This window comes from Cucumis sativus, chromosome 5, assembly GCF_000004075.3.
Source record: "Cucumis sativus cultivar 9930 chromosome 5, Cucumber_9930_V3, whole genome shotgun sequence".
NCBI classification, from domain to species: domain Eukaryota; kingdom Viridiplantae; phylum Streptophyta; class Magnoliopsida; order Cucurbitales; family Cucurbitaceae; genus Cucumis; species Cucumis sativus.
The window spans coordinates 7,456,594-7,481,109 of NC_026659.2; the positions used below are offsets into that span (position 1 = coordinate 7,456,594).

The following is a 24,516-nucleotide window of genomic DNA, read 5'->3' on the forward strand; positions in this document are numbered from 1 at the left end:
ATCTTGAATATATTTGAATCCTTCAATTCTCATTACTCGCAGTCTCCAACCACACTTGTTGTCAATGCATATAACAAAAAGAACCTCTTTTGTAGACTTTTTTACTATAAACTGATTTTTTTTTCATCGCCAAGACACTTAATCTCATTAACAAATCTCTTTTGGAAAAAAATATTTGTCCTACATCAAACTCCTCACTTGTAGAGCTTTTTTCGGACCAATCACTCATGTCTGTCTTCAACTTTCGGCTAGAAGAGCTGTAATGAACTTTAGATTTCCCTTTGCAATCTTTTGTAGGAGCATCTCTATGTTGTGGGATGTCAAATGATTCACTATTCATCTCAACTGCGCTCTATGTAAAAGTATCATTCTTTCGAATCATATGACTCATACGATTCCCATATAGCCGAAATGGTCCCTATCATGTTATCACACAAGCCAACTTCAACTTCACGAACATGAACTTCATTCTCATTTAATGTATCCATTGCAATTGGAGGATGGAGGTTTAAGTTATGAGCTTGGTTGCTCCCAAATACTGAATTGTAATCTTTGCTTAACCTTTTCTTGCTTGATTACTTTTTAGGCTCAATGAGACGTATAAAGAGACCTCTAATGGATTTTCACTAAGAAGATAAAACTTCAAAGCGCGGTCATTGCTTAACTCAAAATGAAGGAGCTTCATGTTCCACTTTTATCTCATATATGCATCTTATCATTATGTCGAACTTTGAAGGGTCAACTTCTGCAAGGTCATATAATTCTGCCTGTAAATCTTTATGTTTTATTTCTTTACTGACAACGATGCCTTTTAACATGCCTCCTTCGTATTTTCTTCGCCCCTCATCCCATTTACCACCGTAACACACTAATATGGGAACATGTGACATCCTTAAACCACCTTATACTTTTTAATTGTTGCAAAAACTGATTTGAAGTTAGAATTTGACATATCACATAAAAAAAACTTTATTGACTTATTTTGCAAAATTAAAAAACAGTAGCTAAACACTAAATAAAAAATGTTTACGACTAATTCAGTCTTCGACATTTAAAGTTTGACAGCTACGAAATGTTTACGATATTGCGAGATACAAAAAACAATAGTTAAAAGTCACCATAAATCAATTCATTTCAAATTAAACATTTGAATTTAAGAACCTGCGAGATGTCTGAGAGATGTTTGCGAGATAAAATAATACTAATAATAACTTGCTAACATCCTTTGAAACATCTCTAAAACAACCATAAATCAACTTGAAACAATTAAAAATTATATTTGATTTATACATCTAAGATGCAAATATATATACATATAACACAACACGATTCAGATTAAAAAAAAAAATAAAACAAACCATAGTGGGTGAAATGTTCGCCAGAGTAGAGGATGAATGACACCAGAGTAAAGCGAAAAGTTGACAAACTTTTGAGAGAGGAGAAGAACTGCAAATGAGTTTTCTTTTTTGTCCTCTACATACTCTACTTTGAAGAAAGAGGTTGGAAGAGAAGAGCAAATGTGAACTAAAATTAAATAAGGGTATTTTCATCGTTTTATTTTAAATTTGTCCTAAATCTCAACTGTTTTACGATCAATCATAAAACTTTTTTTCTATTCCATTTTTGGTGGCCATTCCCAACATTTTTCATTGTTTATTTATTTTATATTCGTTTGCCTACAGCAAAGAGGAAGACGGCAATTGATAATTTGATTTCAAGTGAACCTAAGAAACCGTAGTCCACAGCGGAAGAGAGAGCACAGCAGATCAATCATGGAAGTTCAGGGCTCCTCGAAGAAGATGATAGCCACCCAGGCTGAGATGGTCGAGGCTAGGGTTCCAATTCCTTACAGAGATCAGTGCGCTCACTTGTTGATCCCTCTTAATAAATGCCGCCAATCCGAGTTCTACCTCCCATGGAAATGCGAAGACGAGCGCCATTCCTACGAGAAGTGTGAATATGAGCTCGTTATGGAGAGGATGCTTCAGATGCAAAAGATCCGTGAGGAACAGGCCAAGTTGAAGAAGGGTATTCATCTCATTCCCAAAACTGCCAATGTATGACCCCATTCTTCAATTAGGTTCGTCTCTATTTCTGTCTCATCTTCTTAAACATTATTATTTGATTCTATTGCATTTTTCTTTTTACCCTGTCATCGGCTTCTCATAATCTTGGTCCGAATGTTTAAAATTCCATGTTTTTTTTCTTTTCCTTTTGTTTTAGGGCTATATCCTTTCCGCTTCATGATTTCACCCGTAGCATGATTAGGATTTATTTCTTTCTAGAACTATGTCGGTACGGATAATGAAACGCAGAAACTTGTGGATGGCGGCGTTCTATGAAATACTTCGATGACTTACAAGTACCGATTTGTGTGCGATCTAAGCTAGAATCCGAGGAATGAAACAATTTGAGAATTAAGTCAAAGGAAACGCTGTTCTGCACTTCTGCTACTTAAAATTAAATGGAAAATAAGATCATTATGTCCCAAGCTTGGGCTCTGAAAGTATAAGCTACTAATTATTGAAAACAGTATTAAAATTGGCTGAAGTGTTTTGATGAAAATTAATGGGTATATAATAGATTTCTGGTGGGACCTTTTGTATTTACTTGTGAGACTTAAGAGGGTATATGCTCTTATGATTCATCCCAGAAGTATAATATATTTTTTCCTATTCTACCATTTCAATATTAGAAACTTTGGTGTTATGATGGTCCATCCTAAGTTCAAATGATGCTCAAAATTTACGACTTACATAGGTCTTTCTATGGACAAAGGATATATTATAATTTATCACAGTGTGGATGAGCTTTCTCATTATTTAACCTATGCTCACAGTGCCTATTCCTATTGCATATCAAGAAATTGCTGAGTACTCCTCCCTCATATGGGTCAAAAGAGTGCTTGGTATATCACATAGGAAATGATGAATTTGACTTGTCTACTTGTTTAATCTTTAATAGTACTGAGAAATAATAATAGAGCTCTCTCTCTAAAGTAGCCCAAAATCGAAAATTTCTATGCAACATTAGACCACCTCAAGGATACAGTCAATCAGCCTTATTGAATGAAATCGTCTTGACTATTCCTTTGAACAATTTGTTTCCATAACAATTGTTTCATATTTTTTATTAAAGAATGACAAAACCCTAAGAAAACCCAAAGACTTGCAATAATTAATTACACAGTTTCTTGCTAATACAAAGTAGCAACAGACACTGTATCTACACATCAAAAATTCAAGAATGATAACGCTGTTGAATTCTATTCATTGTATCAAGACTTTCACTGTGTTTTCAAGGAACGCTGTTGTGATTGCATATGGCAAGAGGCGTTGTGAGGCACATGTTAATTGCTAGGGTGGTGTCCTATTTGATTATGTTCAATAAGGCACTCCCTTTCACTCATGAAAACTGAAGAAGAGTCAAATGAAGAAGGAAAGGAGTGATGAGGGGGAAGAATTAAAAAAAGAAGAGTGGGAGAAGGGACAAGTTGAAGAAAAGAAGAGAGGGCCAAGGAGGAGGGGGAAGAGTTAGAAAAAGAAGAAGAGTGGAAAGAGGAAGGGTTTAGGAAAAATAGAAGAAAAGATGGAGAAGAAAGAGTCAAAAGATAAAGTTCACCTCTTGCACCTCTAGTTTGCAGACGATACTGTACACTTTTGCTCCGAAAAAGAGTTCTTTCTCAATCTGAACTAAATTTCAAATTGTTTTCATTTTTCCTACATGAAAACAGTTGTTCTTGTAAAAAAATCAATCTTTTTTGAAATAATCTCATCCCTTAGGACTGATAGAGGCAAATGTCAAATTTTGAGCATGAAATGTGAGTCTTTCAAATTGAAAAGGTGGGCTAATTTGGTTGGTTGTGAGTTGGAAGTTTCCCTTCATCCTTCTTGAGTTTTTCTCTCGGTCATCCCCTTTAGGATGTTCCTTTTTTATCTGTCTCCCTAAAAAGCATATTTGATGCAACCTAATTCTCAACTCTCAAGTTTCAAATCTTATTCATTGATTAGCCCTTACTAAATACAAACAACTTACTTATATGTGCCAAATTGAAAGGAATGGTCTTTAACTAACTATCTTCCTTAGTTTAAAATAATAAAGCAACTTCAAGACTTATAAAAAATAAAAGACTTGTGATTGTCGAGGATTATTTGGTTTCTCAGTGTTGGTTTTTTCTCTTTATGTGTAGGATTTAAAGTTCAGAAGAAATTTCATTGATGCTGAATTTGATGATTGTATTACTTGTTTTTTTTCTTTTTTCTTTTTTGAAACAACTACTTCCATTGAGAAAAAATGAAAAGAATACAAGGGTATACAAAAAACAGTCAACCCAACAAATCATCCCTACTAGAAAGGAGGTCTAACTAAGAGAAATGTTTCCTAAAGAATAATTACAAAAAAGCTTTGAAACCGAAGCCCAAAGAGACGTGAAATCTTGCCAAAAATCAAACCTCTTGAGGTTCCCTTTCCCTCCCTCTAAACACCTTATCATTCCTCTCTGCCCTAATATCTCGAACCACCGAAAACACTCCAACAAGCCACAAGAAACAACCTTGGTCTCTAAAAGGCATATGGAGGAGGAATTTCTCGATCATATCATGAACATCTCTCTGCGCAACAAAACTAACATTGAACTCTTACAAGAAAAGAAGCCACACCGTTCTTGCATATTGACAATCCCAAAAGAGATGCTCTAGGCTCGGAAGCGCGAACATAGACATGTGACATGACACGATATGGTGATATGCCAATTTTTGAAAAATGTAGGACACGACACCTTGGGGACACTTTATGTTTCTAATTATATTTATATATAAAATTAAAATGCTAGTTTTTATTTATTATTTAAAAGACTAGTTTTTTTTCATAATTAATTGTTAAATAAGGTTTTTTTTTTTTAAAAAATGAATAAAGAGTAAAGATCATTAAAAGGAAACAAAATAAAAAAATCCTTGGTAATGAAACTCGCGACTAGATGAGATAAGGCCCAAAAGCCCAATTAGAAATAAAAAACTTTAACCTTACGTACTATTATCTTCTCAGCCACCCTTTTTATGCACACCCACCCTCTACATGCACACCCACCTTCTCCCTCCTTAATTCTGCCTTCTCCCTTGCCGATTTTGCCCTTTTCCCTTACCAATTCTACTCTATCTTTGTCGTTGATGTCAACGCTTTTTTCCATCCTTGTCTCCCTTCTTTTGTCGCCACTCTTTCCAACGCCTTCAATTCATTTTAAGGTTTGGATTTTTTCTATGCATGTCCCTAGCCTGTTTTATGCGTGTCATCACGTGTCCCATATTAAAAAAAATAATAATAAAAAAAGAGATAGGTTTTTGCGTGTTTGACACTGTGATACGTGTCAGGAGCATGTCGAATGTGTTGGTCGGTGTCTGACACATGTTAGATAGTGACACTCAACCAAAATTGGTGTCCATGCTTCCTAGGATCCAGGTCTTCCTTCGCCTTTTGACGAACAATACAGCAGAAAGGTCCCACAAGCAAAGTTCTTCTCCCAACAAGCCTAGTGGTAAAAGGGAGACATAGTTTCAATAACTAACTAAGAGGTCATGGGTTCAACCCATGGTGGCCATCTACCTAGGAATTAATTTCATTTGAGTTTCCTTGACACCCAAATGTCGTAGGGTCAGGCAGGTTGTCTCGTGAGATTAGTCGATGTGCGTGTAAGCTGGTCCAAACACTCATGGATACAAAAAAAAAAAAAAAAGCCTATCAATCGTGTTCACTCGACCAAGCAAGACTAAGTACTTGACTTGCTTAGGAATCTTAATCCTTCAAATGACATTGAACGCAGACTCCCCAATGGGAGAGGGATCCAACAATAATCTATAGAATTTAGAAGGATTTACAAACCCTTCAGTAGGATTCATACTCCAAATGCAAACATCCTTTCTCCCCTCCCTAAAAAGTACACACCTCCAATAAAGAAAGAAGAGAGGCAACCTCCAAGTGACGACGAAACCCGAAGGAAAAAGACATGGAGTGGTTGCTCTTTTGAACAAGCTTACGATTTTTATATCAGATAATAGCAATGCCATGTTTGTGTGATTGTTTGAAAATGGTGGCTTATTTTTGGTTAGATTTTTCTCTCCTAAGCACGTTGTGAAACAAAGAAAGTAAAAAATCTGATCTTATTTGGAAGGCCTTTTGCCTTAAAAAAGTCAAGGTTTTCTTGTGAATCTTCTCTCTTGAAAGGTTAAACACTTGTCCTAGACAATGTTTTTAAAGCCCAAGGCTCAATAGTCTTATGGGGCTTAAGCACAATGAGCATAAAAGAGTACGGACCCTTTTTGTGTGGTGCACTATATAGAAAACTACTATATTAAGAAAAGAATGGTGGTTGAAGTGGAAGTATGAAAAAACATACCTCTAAACTCAAGAAATTTTGCATTTAGGCTTGGGTAATTTTACTTTTTAGTTAATAAAGAAGGAAAACCCCTAATTATTTCTATTTTTTTAAAATAATAAAGGCCCAAAACTTGGGGCTTCACAAAAGGTATGCCTTATTTGTAAGTGTCAAATTTGGGCCTTTAGCCTAGGTGCGCGCTCAAGAAGGCATTTTAAAACACTGGCCGTAGAATCCTAAGAATCCTTCAAAATTATGCTCTCTTTTCTAAATGGTGCGTTTCTCTTTCCCTCTGGTGTTTTCTTTGTAAAAGTGATAAGGAGTCTTTTGTGCACTTTTTTTTTTCTTCGTCGCTTTGCTGGTAAAAATGTTTAACTTCTTCAAAACAAAGTGGTGTTGTGTTGGACCAAGAATGCTTTAGATTAGTTAGTTACGGGTCCAAAATTAAATGCTTAGGCAAAAATCCTTTGGTACAATGGGATCTTCACCCTTTTTTGAACTTTGGAGGTTGAACTGAATTGAGATTAAATATCAAACAATTGATTATAGGTTTCCAACCAGACCTGTGTTCGATCTATAACACAAATCTGTTCAAGCCCCTGACAACCATGAATAACAAAATCGAACGAGCTAGCGACCTTTGGCAAATTGGTAGCAAGTGCAACGTTCTTTGGCGGATTGACAATGTGTGTGGTGACGTTCGGTGAACCGATAGTTGGTGCAACAAGTTCTAGCGAATTAACGACGGGTATGACGTGATTGGCACACCAGAGGATTTCAAATTCTCCAAAATTAAATAAAGTCCCATTTCCTTCTGAATTATGTAGTAGTGGAAGTAATGCTTACAATCCTTAGGGAAGAGAGGTGAGGTTTGGTTTGGTATTGCTCATAAAGTAAATTTGCATTAAAGTACATTAAGTAAATTGGCATAAAAGTAAATGATGAATCGTGGGGAAGGTTTTGAAAACAAAAACTAAGTTTGGAAGTTTAATTTCTGTTAAAAAATGTACAGCCCAAACACATTTATACAAAAGGACAAAAGGTGACCGACCACCTTTACAACCGGTCTACACATTTGAATAACCTGCTGGAACCCTTGTTTCTTAACCTATATTCAGTTAATTCGGTCAAACCATAGCAGCTAATTACATCAAACTCCCTCCCCCAAAAGAAAAATCGTCCTTGAGTTTAGGTTGGAATTTCCAGCTGGTCGGATGGAAAATACTCATAATTATCAGCTATGTTGAAAATATGATGTGTAGGTGATCGGGTAACTCAATCTTATACACTTCACAGAATCTTTTCACTATCTAAAAAGGACCTATCTTTTTTGGTGTATTTTTCAATAAGTTGCCCGCTTTCTTGCTCATAAAATAATTGCCTATTCACATGTTTCTTGTCCTTGGTTTGGTGGCCAATTTATCCATGGGGCTCGTCAATGGTAGGAGCTTTACTTTTTGTCCCATCCAATTGAACTCACATGTATGCTCCCTTCCTTTATGAGTGGCTTGCAAGTCGTATTGCCAAGGACGACTTAGCAAAATATGGCAAACATCCATGTCAAGCATGTCACAAATAATTTGGTTTTTATAAAAATTACCAATAGAGGGGATTTGCAAGTTGAATTAATTTGTGCTTTGCTGCTTTTCTTGATGCAACTAACTTTGTAAATATGTGAGTGTGGACCTAATTTAAGACTAAGGCTTGCACAAGTTTTGAAGAGACTATGTTTTTGCTACTTCTGCCATGGATTATGTTGCAAACTTTGCCTTTGATTGAACGAGTCCAAAATAATGAGTGTCTTCGTGGACGAGTCTCAGTTTTTGGCGTGAGTAGAATTCTTTGAACAACACAAGAAACTTTTTTTTCATGTCTGGACCCAACTCATTGACATCTTCGGAATTTGGCACCATTTCATCATCTTGGCTTTCTTTACCTTCAACATATGCACTGTCTTCTATTGAGGAGATTCATTAGACAAATGCCCTTTTTGGTTGTATCAGTAACAAAATCCAAGATTCTTTTTTTGGTAAGTATTGGATCCTCCTTTCTTTTTGATGTTTCTTGGTTCTTTGAATATACTCGAAGAAACTTTCCACACTTTTAACCCAATCAAGAAGTACCTCAACATCCCAATTTTCACCGGATGTAGGCAAGTCCACTTTCATCTTGAAATCTCGATGATAGTTTTCCTAAAACTAGCCTTCTCAAATTTGAATACTGATTACGGGCTTCTTGGTGAAAATTCTCCAATTTGGCCTCCCCTTTATTGTGGAAGATGATTTCGACCCTTTGTGTTATTGAAAGGGCTTTGTTGACAACCACTTGACGTCGGGCTCCACCCAAATCTCCTCCAAACCTAACTCATCGATCAGCTGTGTCAGTATGCATTTGATGGAACTCGTAGCCAATCGAACTGAGAATTCAATCTTATTGATTTTATATAGCAGAAAGTTAACACTTCTCTGTTTACCTCTCTTCCAAGAAATAACAGAAAGATTCAAATACTGCAAAAATAATCCATCTCCCTCCCTCCCTTAACAAACTTATTTATATGACTAACCAACCTATCCCTAACCAACCAATTACTCACACGTGTCTCCCTCAACAACTTATTTATATGACTAACCAACCTATCACTAACACGTGTCTCCCCCCTTAACAAACTTATTTCCCCTCCTCCTGTAGTGATATAATATTGGAGGTCTAACATTACTCTCCTTCTCCAAATTCACCTTGTCCTCAAGGTGAAAATTTGGAAAACGCTGCTTCAACTCCTCATATAGCTCCCAAGTAGCCTCATGTTGTGGAAGACCCTTCCATTGCACTAACACATCCCAGTCTCCCGCTTTGTTTTTTGAACAACTATAAACCTTCTCGAGAATATCCCTCCATTCATGATTTTCTGTTAAACAGGAAACATCATGCTTATCTTCCTTGTGCTCTCCCAACACCTTTTTTAGCTGTGATACATGAAATACCGGGTGTATGGTCGAATTCTCTGGTAATTCTAGCTTGTAAGCCACCGGACCAATTTTAGCTATCACCTTGTACGGTCCAAAGAACTTAGGAGAAAGTTTTTCATTTCTTTTTCTTCTAACAGTCACTTGTCGGTATGACCTTATCTTCAATAATACCAAATCTCCAACCTGGTAATGAACCTCTCTTCTCTTGGTATCGGCATATTTCTTCATCTTGTCCTGTGCAACTCTCAAGTGTTCACGTATGGCTCCTAACACCACATCTCTTTCTCTCAGCTGTTCATCTAACATAGAGTTAGTAGTGTCACTCTCTCCATAGTATATCAAGGGAGGTGGCAAACGCCCGTATATAACCTGAAACGGTGTGACTCCGAGTGCACGTTGATATGTAGTGTTATACCAATATTCTGCCCACGGTACCCATTTAACCCATTCCTTAGGCTTCTCTCCACAAAAGCAACGCAAGAATGTCTCCACTCCACGGTTAACAACTTCTGTTTGACCATCCGTTTGTGGATGATATGCCTGTGGTTCAATTTTGTTCCTGCCACGCGAAATAAGTCCCTCCAAAGTGACTTAAAAACACCTTGTCTCTATCTGAACAATGGATTTGGGATATCCATGTAACCCACGACTTCCTTCACAAATATTTCAGCTACCGTCTTTGCTATATGGATGTTTCATAGGGATGAAATGTCCATATTTACTGAACCGATCAACCACTACAAATAATACTTCATACCTTGCTGCTTTAGGTAATCCCTCCACAAAATCCTTTGAATTATCCTCCCACACTCGATTGGGTACCTCTAACGGAGTTAACAGTCCAGCTGGTGATAGCGCCAAAGTCTTATTTCTTTGACATATCATGCACTCTTCGCAATACTTCTTCACTTCCTGCTTCATTCCTTCCCAATGTAACTCTGCAGCCATCCTTTTGTATGTCCTTAAGAACCCCGAGTGACCCCCAAAAACCGAATCATGATAAGTGTGTAAGATGGTGGGAATCAACTTAGATGTTTTAGATAATTCTATTTGATCCTTGTACATCAGCAGTCCCTGTTTGATTGAATATTTTCCCTCCTCCAACTCTTCGGTCTCACTCAATTTCTGCATAACATTCTTCAGCTTCTCGTCTTGTGCCACTTCTGCCTTGATGACTTCGATATCGATCAGTTTAGGGCTGTCAACTGATTCAAGTGTATTGTTGGTGGTACTCTGGACAGTGCATCGCGGCTTTATTCTCTAACCCGGTTTATACACCACCTCAAAGGAATATCCAGAAGTTTGGATATCCACTTCTGATATTGAGGCTGTATCACTCTCTGTTCCAGCAGAAACTTCAAAGAACGTTGATCAGTCTTGACTAGAAAACTCTTCCCCAACAAATATGGACGCCACCTTTGCACCGCCATTACTACTGCCATCAACTCTCTCTCGTATACAGGTTTGCTCTATCCCGCACTGCCAGTGTATGACTATAATACGCAATTGGACGTTGGTTCTGGATTATACAGCCCCCAACCCGAATCCAGAAGCGTCAGTTTCTATTTCAAAGGGCATATTGAAATCAGGTAGAGCTAACACGGGAAGTGTCATCATGGCTTGTTTCAGCCTATTGAATGCTTCTTGAACCTCCCCCGTCCATTTAAATCCTCCTATCTTCAATAACTGTGTCAAAGGAGCTGCAATTGTCCCATAATTCTGGACAAACTTGCGATAATACCCTGTCAGACCAAGGAACCCCTTACTTCCCTTACGTTAACAGGAACGGGCCACTCCCTTATTGCCCTGATCTTTTCAGGATCCACCTCAACTCCATCCCTGAAATAATATGTCCTAAGTAGTCCACCGAGACTGAGCAAAGTTACATTTCTTCCTGTTTGCATAGAGTTCATTCCTCCTCAATACTTCTAATATTGCCTCAAATGACTCAGATGATCTTTCAACCCCTTTGTAGATCAAAATATCATCAAAGAATACTAAGACGAACCTTCTTAGGTAGGGCTTGAATATAGTATTCATCAATGATTGAAAAGTGGATGGTGCATTAGTCAACCCGAACGGCATTACCAAAAACTCATAATGACCCTCATGAGTTCTGAATGCTGTCTTTTCAATGTCATCAGTACTCATCTAATTTGATGATACCCTGATTTTAGATCAATCTTCGTAAAAACTGTGGCTCCATTCAACTCATCAAACAACTCCTCAATCACTGGATTGGGAACTTGTCTGGTACGGTAACATTATTGAAGGCCCTATAATCTACACAAAAACGCCAGCTTCCATCTTTCTTTCTTACCAATAGTACTGGACTGGAATAAGGGCTTGTGTTTGGCCGTATTACTCCCGATGCTAGCATTTCTTCCACCAGTTTCTCCATTTCTGCCTTCTGTTGATATGCATACCTATAGGGTCGTACATTCACTGGATCGGTTCCCTTCTTTAGATGAATCTGGTGTTCTATTACTCTTCGTGGTGGCAAAGTTTCGGGCCACTCAAAGACATCTTCGAAGCTTTTCAACACTGCTGCTACTGACTCCTCTACAGTCAAGACTTCATCAAACGAGTTATCCCTTTCTAAGGCTTCCCTTCTTTCTAAAGCTCTGCATTCGACCAAAAACCCTTGATCCTTGTCTCCCCAAGATTTCATAAGGGTCTTTAAGCTGACTCTTGCCTTTGTTAGACTGGGGTCTCCCTTTATAACAATCTTCTCTCCGTGGTGGGTAAAAGTCAGAATTAAGTTTTTCCAGTCTACTTCCGTTATACCAAGAGAGTATAACCATTGCATCCCCAAAATTGCATCCACGCTTCCTAGCTCCAGTGGCAAGAAATCGTCAATAACTCTCCATTCTCCAATTATCATTTCAATGGCTTCACAAACTCCCTTCCCTTTTATGGCCGTTCCCGAGCCTAATATGACTCCATAATTTGTAGTACTTTTCGTGCTTATCTGCAGTTCCTCCACCAAGCTTTCAGAAATGAAGTTATGTGTAGCTCCGCAATCTACTAATACAATGATCTCCTTTCCTAGTAATTTTCCCTTCACCTTCATAGTTCCTGGATTAGATAATCCCACGACTGAGTTTATCAACAAATCCACCACAGTCTGCTCTTCTTGGAGAACTTCAGCCCCATTTAACTCTTTCTGTTCTGCCTTCTCTTCTTCAACGATTTCGCGAATGGAAGTTCCTTCGCCGTCATCGTTGTTCTTCATCGGAGTACCCCGCATTGATAACTCGGTAATCCTTTCGTTCATCATGGATCTCTCTAGGGCGGCCGACTCCATGAATCGTAACATCATTTGGTTATGTTTTTCCATGTTTTTCGATATTTCGGTCAACGTTTTTTCGATAATTGGCATTTTACTCATCTCCTTCTTGATGCTTTGAATTTCCTTGTCATACGACTCCATCTTCTCTTCCAACCGAGTTTGCACCATCTTCGTTTACTTCTTCCAAGATCACGCTCTGATACCAATTTGATGGAACTCGTAGCCAATCGAATTTAGAATTCAATCTTATTGATTTTATATAGCAGAAAGTTAACACTTCTCTGTTTCCCTCTCTTCCAAGAAATAACAGAAAGATTCAAATACTGCAAAAATAATCCATCTCCCTCCCTCCCTTAACAAACTTATTTATATGACTAACCAACCTATCCCTAACCAACCAATTACTCACACGTGTCTCCCTCCTTAACAAACTTATTTATATGACTAACCAACCTATCACTAACACGTGTCTCCCCCCTTAACAAACTTATTTCCCCTCCTCCTGTAGTGATATAATATTGGAGGTCTAACAGCATTTTGTGGTGAAGTACCTTTTTGTGGTAGGAAATAGGAGAAACAGGAGTTCTTGAGATCTTTCTCAGATTCTTATTTACATTTTTGTGTTACCAATAAATTGCATTTTATCAAACTAGGCCTATTAGAGCACAAGGAAAATGAAGAGTTTAATGACATTGTTTATTACTTTTATAATGCCTATGAAATTATTAAAAACTAAAAAATTCAAATTTCTAAACCAGTTCAAAATATGTGTGCAACATGATGGTGAGCTCTTTATGGCAGCAGTACTACAATTTTACCCAAAGTTAGCCATGAATTTTTTTACTCTAACAGGCAACACTTCTAGCTCTGAGCTCAATTGGAGCATTACATGTAAGCGGTTCATTTGTTTTAGAAATTTACTTTTGACTTTTTATGGTAGGTTAGTGATTTTGTAGATTCATTCGAAGTAGAGATATTAGAGCAAAATTGACTAAATTATTTTGGGGAATCCAGGAGAGGAGCTAACAAGAGTTTAAGACGGTTCACCTCTTAGACCTAGATTTTGTGTCACATGATTGTCATAAGTTTCTATGTTGATTGCGCCTACTGTCTCTCGATGCACATTTAGAAGTCCCTAGAAAGTCACACATTGTTTACCTTGCTTTATCAATTACTAAATTCTGATGGGTATCTAATGATATAAAGGAGTCTTATTCAATATTTAGAAGATTGCCCTAAGGCAAGGGTCTCACTCGGAGAATAGAGCCTTTCTCTCCCTCTCGAGAAGTTCACTTCGCTAAAACAAAACATATGTTAGGAGCCCTCCCTGAAACGCAGAAACACTCCAACAACAATGGAGAAAACAGAGACAGTACTCTGCTATACTTATATTAATAGAAAACTTGTTGATGTTCACAAGCAACAAATAACCATAAAATAGGGACAAAGACAATACAGAAATGGAAATAAGAAAACAGGAAAGAAATACTTGTTGTCGGCTCCTTCGAGAAGGCCAGATTCTACTCCACATAAAGCCCTCAGCAACTTTTCCCAAAAGACGATCTACCTCTCCAATCCCCAAATGTATCCTCCCTAGTAGGTTCCACCAAACTTCCCCTCCACCTGTTTTCTGTTTATTTCCCAACATACCCATTGTTCCAACGAATTCCCAAGACCGACTCCGGGGTCACCTCCAGTTCGAAATCTTCAATCAAGGGCGGCGGTATGTGTTGCACCCTCTGAGCTTGTCCCAGTTTAAGTTTTAACTGAGAAACGTGGAATATGTTATGAGTTGGAGCTTCTGGGGGTAACTCCCACTTATTGTTAAGATTCCTAACCTGAAAACCAGAAAAATCTCAACAAGACTAAATAGAGACAGTACTCTGTTACAATATATTGATGATAATAACCAAAATGTATCACAAAATATATGTAAGACCCAAATACAGTAGGGAAAGAGCAAATCAAACAACCAGCCCCTTTGAGAAGTCTGGAAACCTCTCCTAATGAAGCCTACAACAACTTTCACCAAAATAAAACATAAAAGACCTAAAACATCAATCCCAAAACATTCCATATAAATACCAAATCTCACAGTGGGCCCTTAGGTGTTGCTTTCTCTTCAGCTCCCTGAATTACCAAATCCCATGTCAATTCCCTTTTTTGCTCTTTCTCTTGTATGTGTGTAATATTGGGGGTCTAACATTATCGCTCGGCTCAAAACTCACCTTGTCCTCAAGGTGGAATGCAGGAACTTGTTGCTTCAATAATTGTACTGTCTCCCATGTAGCATCTCTATCCGGTAGTCCTTTCCACTCGACTAGCCACTCGTTTGCGGCTATTTCTCTATTCCATCTGATTCCCATAACAATTTCTGGCCTTAGCTGCAATTCAAACTCTTCGATCAGCCTGGGAGGGAAGTGTTGGACCTTTTGTGTTTGGCCCAACTTTAATTTAGTTGGGATACGTGAAAGACATCATGCATACATGCTTCTGATGGTAGTTCTTAGTGATGCGCCACTTCTCTAATTCTTTACATTACTCGGTAGGTTCCATAGAATTTAGGTGAAAGTTTCTCACTTCATTTTTTTTGCTAAAGATCTCTTCCCCCACTTGGAAAATAAGTTCCCTCTTATATAAATCAGGTTGCTTTTTCATCCTATTCTGGGCCACCACCAAGTTTTCTTTGAACGCATTGATTATTAAATCTCTCTCCATCAACAATTGATCAGCACTGTTATTCAGTATTTTCCTCTCTCCATATGAGATTATGGATGGTGGAGGTTTTACGTAGACAGCTTGGAATGGTGTTGTTTTTTAGGAACCATGAAGAATGGTGTTGTTTTTTATGAACCATGAAAAATGGTGTTGTACCGAAGTTCCGCCCACGGAATACACTTGTTCCATTTTCTAGGTTCATTGCAAAAAACGCCTCAGAAATGTTTCCAAACAATTATTTACTCGTTTGGTTTGCCTATCGGTTTGTGGATGAAACGCGATGCTTCTCTTCAACACAATCCCCATTGCTGTGAACAAAGCCTTCCAGAAGTGACTTAAAAATATTTTATCCCTATTGGTAATGAGTGATTTTAGTAGTCTGTGTTTGCTTACAACCCTTTCGTTGAAGACCTCCGTCACTTGCTTAGTTGTAAAAGGATGCTTGAGAGGGACGAAATGGCCAAACTTACTCAACGTATCCACCACCACCATGATAGAGTCAAAACCCTTAGCCTTGAGCAGCCCCTGTATGAAGTCCATGGTCCAATCTTCTAAAATCCTTTCCAGTATGGGTAGGGGTTGAAGTAGTTCGGTTGGCGAAGGAGATTCTGCTTTGTTTATTTGACAAACCTCACAACTCTCACCATATTTTTTTACATCTGACTTCATCCCCACTCAATATAGTTTGCCGCTCATTCATTTCTATGTTCTCATAAAACTAGAATGACCTCCCAAGATTGAGTCATGAAAGGTGTGTAAAAGAGATGGTATGAGAGATGATGAACGAGGTAGTACTAACCTTCCTTTGTATCTCAGTTGGTCTTTCTTCCATTCATACCTTGGTTTTCCCTCTCGATCTAACTTCAATACTACTATGATTTTTTATAGTTCCTCGTCCTCGTCTACTTCTTTTATTACTATTTCCATATCCATGATTCCTGGAGCTGTCATTACATGGAGTTCAGTCGATGGGGGATTCAAAACAAGGCATCAACTGCTTTGTTCTGAAGTTTAGTCTGGTACAATATCTCAAAGTTGTATCCGAATAATTTTGTTAACCATTTCTAGAACTGGGGTTGCATTTCCCGTTGTTCTATTAGGAATTTGAGTGCCTTCTGATTAGAGATTACTGTAAACTTCCTTCCTAATAGGTAGGCTACCACTTCTGCACTGATAAAACCACTGCCATGAGTTCTCTTTCATAGATAGATTTAGTTTGAGAATGGGGCAAAAGTTTTTGACTAAAGAAGGCCACTGGTTTTGAATTATGCTTTAACACTGCTCCCAACCCGAATTATGCGCCAATATCGGTACTGAAATCATTGCTCTTTTAAGTGTTTCGAATGCCACAGTTGCTTCTCTTCGTACGAATTCATTTTTTTGTAATAATTTGGTGATTGGTGCAGCTATATGTCTCCATAATTCCTCACAAATCTTCCACAGTATCCAGTGAGCCCCAAAAGACCCCTCAGCTCCGTTACATCTTTAGGTTGTGGCCAGTTCACCATAGCTCGAATTTTCTCCCCGTTGGCCTCCACTCCCTTACTCGATAACCAGTGACCCAGATATTGAATTCTAGGGTGTCCTATGACACATTTGTTTCGGTTGGCGTGCAGCTCGTTACCTTGTTGAATATCACCTCCAAATGCCTCGTGTTCTGTTATGTCCGGGCTATAAACTAAAATTTCATCAAAGAAAAAGAGCATGAAGTGGCGGAGGAAAGGCCGAAATATCTTATTCATCAATGATTGAGAGGTGGCAGGTGCGTACGTGAGCCCAACGACATTACTAAAAATTTGTAATGTGCCTCATGAGTGCGGAAGGCTGTCTTTTAAATGTCTTCTTCTCTCGTTCGTATCTGATGATATCCAGATTTGAGGTCTAATTTGGAGAAACTTGTCGCGCTGTGTAATTGGTTCAGTAACTCTTCAATTACTGGTATCCAAAACTTGTCAGCCACAGTGACTCAATTCAATTTGTGGTAATCAACACAAAACCTCCAGCCTCCATCCTTCTTTTTAATTGGTCTAGTTATGACTCCTCTCAATATTTCCATGACCAATTTTTCAATTTCTTCTTTCTGTGCGTGCCCGTATTTGTAGGGTCTAATGATAATTGGCTTCTGCCCTTCCGGTGGCAATATTTTGTGATTGATTTCGCATTTCGATGGTAGTTTTACAGGAGAGTAAAACATATTCTCACAGCGATGCAACAATGCTTGAATCATTGGCAGTCCTTCCTCTTACCCTCTTTCACTTGTTCCACTTTCGGTCTCATCACTTTCTCTGTTCTCCCTGTTTTAAACTTTGACCTAATATCTCCAGTCCCCTTCTTCCCATGGTTTAATCAAAGTCTTCAAGGAACATTCGACTGTGATTAGTGAAATCCCATGGAGGATGATTGTCTTACTTTCTATCATAAACACGATTGATCTCAATGACCAATGTATCCTCATGAAACTTGTTGAACACAGCCAAGTGATGCCTAGAATTACATCTAATTGCCCCAAATTAATGGCCAGAAGTCAGCTTGATAGTCACTTCAGTCAGCACCAACTCTACTTTTCTACATATGCCTTGCCCAGATATTGGTCGTACTGTCTCCTATAGTTACCCCAAACTTGGTTCCTTCCACCACTGGTAAGCCCAGTTCCCAAACAATTTTCTGACGTATAAAGTTATGTGGTGCTCCACTGTTATTCAAGTTCACCACTTCTCTCCCTTTGATTTTTCCCTTCAGTTTAATGGTCCCTTTTTCGGAAAACCCATGTAACGATCTCAACGAAATCTCTGTGTCATCTCCCAACTCCATAGATTTTAGCTCCATAATCTCGTTTTCTTCTGACTCGATCTCTCCCTCTTCATCAGTTTCCACTTCGTCGTTCATAATACACAACATCAACTCTCTATTCTCCCTCACCTTGCATCGATGCCCACGCGACCATTTATCATTGCAACGAAAACAAAGCCCTTTGTCAAGCCGTGTTCTCAATTCACTATCTAAAAGTCTCTTAGTCGGCGGTTCTCTTTTCACAAAATTACTCTGTTTTTTTTATAAAATTACCATGTGTAGGTAGGGTTATTTGCTTCGTTTGGGCCTCTTTTATTTCAACCTTTTCCATTTGTACCATGTGGACCTTCCCCGATTGGGTCTTTTTCTACTTGATCCTTGGATCCCAAATTTGCTCATCGCCAATTGTAAGACTATATTACGGTCATTCACTAGTTGGGCTTTCCTCATACATTCATCTAAATCTTTTAGGGTGGCGACTCATCACTTCCGCCCTTAGTTCTCGCTCCAACCCTATCTAAAAGGCTTCCATCAGAACGTCTCTACCATTTCTGGCAATGGAGCTGAATTAGTAAAAAATTTTTTTAGATAGTCATCAGCCATCTTGTTGAATTCTGATCAGCCTCGCTCCCAAACTACCTTCCCCCTTAGGTTGAAAATGATTGAACATTCATTGTTTCAAATCTCCCCAGGACGTGACCTTTCGATTATTGCTCCAACAGAACCAGTTGACTTCGTCTTGCGCAAAGCTTACCATTGCTACCTTGACTTTCTCACTATTGGTTAAGTCGATTATTTCAAAGAAGTGCTCTACCTAATACACCCTTGACTTTGGATTCACTTAGTTAAAGATCGGCATCTCCAGCTTCTTGTATATGCTTTTATCCGACACCACTTGCATAACGCTGACTCAGATTCCGTTTCGTCCATTTTTCACTTCTTTAACATTGAAACGTCGGAAGTACCAGACTCCTCCTTCCTTCTATTGGCCATACCCTCCCTTGTTTCTTCGGTGAGCTTTTTCACCCTTTTTCAATCCTATTAATATTTGTCTCAATTCTTGAATCCTATTAATCTTCTCTTTCAGTTGCTTCTAAGCCATGGAACTTGTTTTTCAAGGATGTTAAGGCATAAATCCCAACAAGACTAAACCGATAGAAGGGAAAGAACCCAGACTAAACAGAAAAATCCCATCCTCTGTTACAATATATTGATGATAATAACCAAATTGTATCACAAAATGTATATAAGATCTAGATAACAGTAGGGAAAGAACAAAACAAACAACCAGCTCCTTTGAGAAGGCTGGAAACCTCTTTTACTGAAGCCTACAGCAGCTTTCACCAAAATAAAACATAAAAGACCTAAAACATCAATCCCAAAATATTCCATATAAATACCAAATCCTGAAGTGGGCCAGAGGTGTTGCTTTCTCTCTCTTCAGCACCTCGAATTATCAAATCCCATGTCAATTCTCTCTTCTGCCCCTTCTCTTGTATGTGTGTAATATTGGGGGTCTAGCACTTATATGCCACTTCACCGATGGTTTTAGGCACTATACAAGGTCCATAGAATTTTGGATCCAATTTCTCACTTCTGTTCCTTGCTAGCGATCTCTACCGATATGGTCTCAGTTTCAAGAAAACTTCATCACCCATCTCAAACTTGCTTCTTCATTCGATTTTGGGCCAGTCAAGTTTTCCTTCAAGGCCTGTATCACCAAATCTCGATCCATTAAGATTTGCTCTGCACTATTGTTGGTGAATTTGCTCCCATAGGACACCAGCGGAGGTGGGGGTCTTTTGAATACACTTAGAAACAGGCTTTTTTTCGACGCTATGTGGAAGGTGGTGTTATTCCACAACTCAGCCCAAGGAATATACTTGTTCCACTTCGTTGGTTGTTTGTTGCAAAAATAGTGGAGATAAGTTTCCAAATAGCAGTTGATTCTCGTCGTTTGGCCATCTGTTTGGGGGTGGAACGTTGTGCTTCTCTTGAGAAGAGTACCCATATATGAGAACAACTCCTTACAAAGTTACTCAAGAATATCTTATCACGATCCATGATGATGGATTTTGGGACCCCATGCTTGCTTACTACTCATCAATGAAGATTTCTGCGACTTGTTTAGCAGTGAAAGGATGTTTCGGCCCAATGAAGTAAGCGTACTTCTTGAGCCTGCCCACCATGACCATTATGGAATTGGATCCTCTAGCCTTTGGGAGCCCTTCCACAAAATTCATGGTCCAGTCTTCCAATCTCACCTCCGGAATGGGCGATGGTTGCAGCAGTCCTGCAGGAGATGTCACCTCAATTTTGTTCGCACTACTCGATGTACTTAACATCACTTTTCATTTCTGTCCAGTGTAGTTCATCGCTCATTCTCTTGTAAGTTCGAAGGAAGCTCGAATGTCCCCCTGATACCAAGTCATGGAAGGTGGGTAAAAGAGAGGGAATTAAAGCAGACTTATTCGAAAGTACTAACCTCCCTTTATATAGTAGTCGTTGATTCAATAGCTGGTAATTATGCTTTCTCTTCGGATCTTCTTCCAATTTTCTCACTATCCTCCGTAGCTCCTCATCCTTCTGCACTTCCTCAAGAATAGTTTCCACCTCCACAATTCTTGAGGCCGTCATAGTTGTCAGTTTAATAGGATGAGACACTTGGGAGAGTGCGCTGCCGCCTTGTTTTGCAACCTGGGTTGATATAAGATCTCAAAGTCGTATCCCAATAGCTCAGTCAACCATTTTGGAACTGTGGTTGCACCTCTCTCTCTGCTCAGTGAGGAACTTCAATGCTTTTTGATCGGATATCACTGTGAATTTTTGGCTTAATAGATAGTGTCGCCATTTTTGCACTGCCTACCACAGCCATAAGCTCCCTTTCGTAGACTTGACTTCATTTGAGTTCTAGGTGATTCATTAGTGATTGAAAGGTGGCGGGTGCGTTAGTCAATCCAAATGGTACAACCACGTACTTGTAATGTCTTTCGTGAGTTCTGAAGGCTGTTTTCTTTATGTTGCTCTCTTTCATTCGTATTTGGTGGTAGCCTGGACGCAGATCCAATTTAGAAAACACATCAGCCCCATGCAATTCATCCAATAATCTGCATACGATCCATCCTGTGATTCGAATCAACCTCGCCCACAGGCTCCGTTCTCCTGTTGGTTGAAAGTGCTTGGACCTTCGATTCATGAGGTCATCCCACAATGTTACCTTTTTTCGGTTATTGCTCCAGCAAAACCAATTGATCTCTTCTTGAGCGAAGCTCACTACAGGCACCTTGACCTTCTCGGCTTCAGCCAGATCATTTATCTTAGAGAAGTGCTTCGCGCGATAGACATGATTCTGGATTCTCCTGATGAAAATCAGCATTTCCAGCTTCTTTATACTTGCTCTTGTCCAAAGACCCTTGCCCCACCTTAATCATGCATTCGTTTCCTTGAGTTTTCCTTTCATCTTCGACACTGAGTCGTCTGATGTTCCCGACAATGGAAATGAAAGGAAAACTCAAGCAAAATTCCAACAATGCGATGATTCGAGTCCCTCCTCAATTGGTTTTTGCACCATGGCTCATGTCACCCAGGATTGTTGCGGGCTCTGATACCAATTTGTTATAACCACTTCCTGAAACACAGAAAAATCCCAACAATGGAGAAAACAGAGAGTACTCTGCTATACTTATATTAATAGGAAACTCCCCAATGCTTACAAGCAACAAGGTAACCATAAAGTAGGGACAAAGACAATAATACATAAATGGAAATAAGAAAACAAGGGAAAAGAAAGACTAGTTGCTGGCTCCTTCAAGACCGGATTCTTCTCCGCAAAAAGCCGTCAGTAGCCTTTCCCAAAAGATGACCCATTGACCTACCTCTTCAATCTCCAAAAACATTCCTTATATATTTCTCTCTGGTGGGTCCCACCCAAATCTTCCCCTCCACCTGTTTTCTGTTTATTTTCTAACATACGCACCCCTTGCTTCCTCCTTCGGTAGGTATGAATAATTGGGGCCTAACAACATACCTTCCACGACTCACTCTTTCCATATATAGACTCTGTCCCCTCACTCTTTCCATACATGGACTCTGTCCCTCTGACTAACCATGGGGACCACTCTAGCATACCATTGGCTACTGAAAAACACTCTATTACATTGGCCATTCCCATTTTATCTCTCCTATGATATTTATGATATTTCAACAGAATCGGTGATCTATCAAATTCTTCGTGGATAATGGAGCTTGCATCCGGCTGCGGTAAGATTTGTGGGTAGGAATTTTGTAGCTTTTAGACAAGTTCACTTCGTTGTGCTCCAAAACATATATTGAAAAGAAAATATTAAGCTGTATCACTATTTTTCATGACAATAGCCACATGTCTAACTAGTCGATTCTAGTGGTCTTCTTCTTGGACTTCATTTTGCTAGTGTTTCCAATGGTTTTATGTTCCTTTAATGATTTTTTAGAAGCTCATTGGAACATGAATGCTACAGTTGCTTTCTTAGCTTCCATATATTTGCCTATATGGAGTTCATTGAAGATTAGAAAATGATCTGTCAATCTTGTTGCTTAAATGGACCTGCAGTTTTGCACTAAAGTCTCTCTTAAAAGGAAAGAACTTATTTTGGCATTAATTTGAAATTTCAAGATTTCTAGGTGTCAAATTATCACAACTGTTGATTTTCTTCGCAACCGAGTTAACTGTAGATTGTTTTTTTGGTAAATCTGACAGGAAGCAGTAAATTGCTGAGATATGTGAAGTTTCACTATTTTCCGGCACCAGCAATGGGAAGGCATTTGATACTGTTTGGTCGATTGTAAAAACTCGTAGTTTTCCGAAATCTTTAAATCTTGTCAGAATCCTCTATTCGGGATTTGGAATAAAGTTACCCCTTGAGCAAAGAAGTGTAAACTTCAGCCTTTGTTTTTTTGATTAAATATCATTTATGTCGATGTGTACTGTGATCCTGAATATCATTTTGCTTTGTGGATTGTTCCAAAATGTCTCTAATTTTGGATATCTTTGTGCTCTTCATAATCATCTCATTACTTATTATGTATAACAATAATGTAAATCACCGGTTGACTCATTTCTGTCGAAGTTGAATTATATTTATTCTTACGCTTTTCTTCATTTGTAGACTTGGAATTTGTTAAAGATCCAAAAAGTAAAATTGACTTTATTGGTGTTCGAAAACATGACTATCATACTATTTTGATACCGTGTGAAAATCATCACTTGACTAAGAGTTTGTGCATGGGTGAGTGGGTGAAGGGTATATCAACACCCTTGATACTTGATTAACCAATAGTCTTTTGAAAATGAGTCAGCATCCTAGGACAATTTCAAACAGATACTATTATTGAAAAGCTTAAATGAAATGTGAAAATAGGAACCAAGCCGATAAAGTGAATTTAAAACTTTCGATATAATTTCACAAATTAAAGGTATTAAACGAGACTAAGAGTACTGCATTTATTGTTTAATTGATTTATATTTTAAGAAAAAAGTAATCTTTTTGGTCTCTAGATCTTTTTGTTTGATCAAGTTTTAAAGTGTTACGTGATGTACCATCATATTGTTGATATTTTATTTCAATGTAGTCCTTATAGGTAAATATTTGCAAGTCTTAGACTTGTTTTTGTTTTTAGAATTTATTTAAAATTGTAATTCTTTTATTTAGAATTGATACAAAATATAATAAGAAAATGAAATAAAATTGGCAAATATTTTAAGAACATAATAAAAAAAAATGTAATGGTTTGTTTTTTAATCTTTAAAAATAGAAAATCAAAATTTATAACCAAACATATATATATATATTGTTCTCTCATAAATGTAACAAAACATCAAAATGTTTATGGTTCGTGTAACAAAAATGAAAAGCTCATCAAGTCAATTTTTCATAAAGTCTAGATTTGTCATTGATATTTTGGAAGATTCGTCACTTCTCTTTGCAATTTATTCATCTTCTCTTCCAAAATTTTCTAGCTCTTTCAGGTTTTCTTTCTTCTATTTTTATTCATCTTTTTCTTCCTTTCTTCAAACTCCTCTTTTAGAATACCAAAATCATTTTGATATAATCTAAACAATCGCTTATCTAGTCAACATGATCGTTTAGATTCGAAACATTTTTTCCATCGTTTAAAAATAACTACTCGATTGTGTGAGTATGATCTACTTACCATAGTCAGCATGATCATTTAGCATGGTTAACACGATCATTTAAATTTGAAGCATTTTTTCATTGTTAAAAAAAATTACACGATCATGTTGATACTATCTACACGACCGTGTATCATGATCGTTTAGAAGAAGATTTACACGTGTGTGTGTGGTTGATTAATTGCATGCTGACTGAGGCATTTTGATATTTTTT

At 38.1% G+C, this 24,516-nt stretch overlaps 1 protein-coding gene across 3 annotated transcripts; it reads left to right on the plus strand.

Moving 5' to 3' along the window:
* Window positions 1–1,671: 1,671 nt before the first annotated feature.
* LOC101217897 (NADH dehydrogenase [ubiquinone] 1 beta subcomplex subunit 7) lies at window positions 1,672–23,263 on the plus strand. Of its 3 annotated transcripts, none has more exons than XM_031885971.1 (2): window positions 1,672–2,057; window positions 22,869–23,263. In XM_031885971.1, exons 1-2 carry the CDS (start codon window positions 1,773–1,775, stop codon window positions 22,884–22,886), a joined length of 303 nt encoding a protein of 100 aa, XP_031741831.1. In that variant the 5' UTR covers window positions 1,672–1,772; the 3' UTR covers window positions 22,887–23,263. The 3 variants fall into 3 exon arrangements, with proteins under 3 accessions (XP_031741831.1, XP_004140393.1, XP_031741832.1); XM_004140345.3 differs by having other exon boundaries at window positions 1,673–2,080; XM_031885972.1 differs by lacking the exon at window positions 22,869–23,263 and adding an exon at window positions 2,224–2,506 and having other exon boundaries at window positions 1,673–2,080.
* The last annotated feature ends 1,253 nt before the right edge of the window (window positions 23,264–24,516 follow it).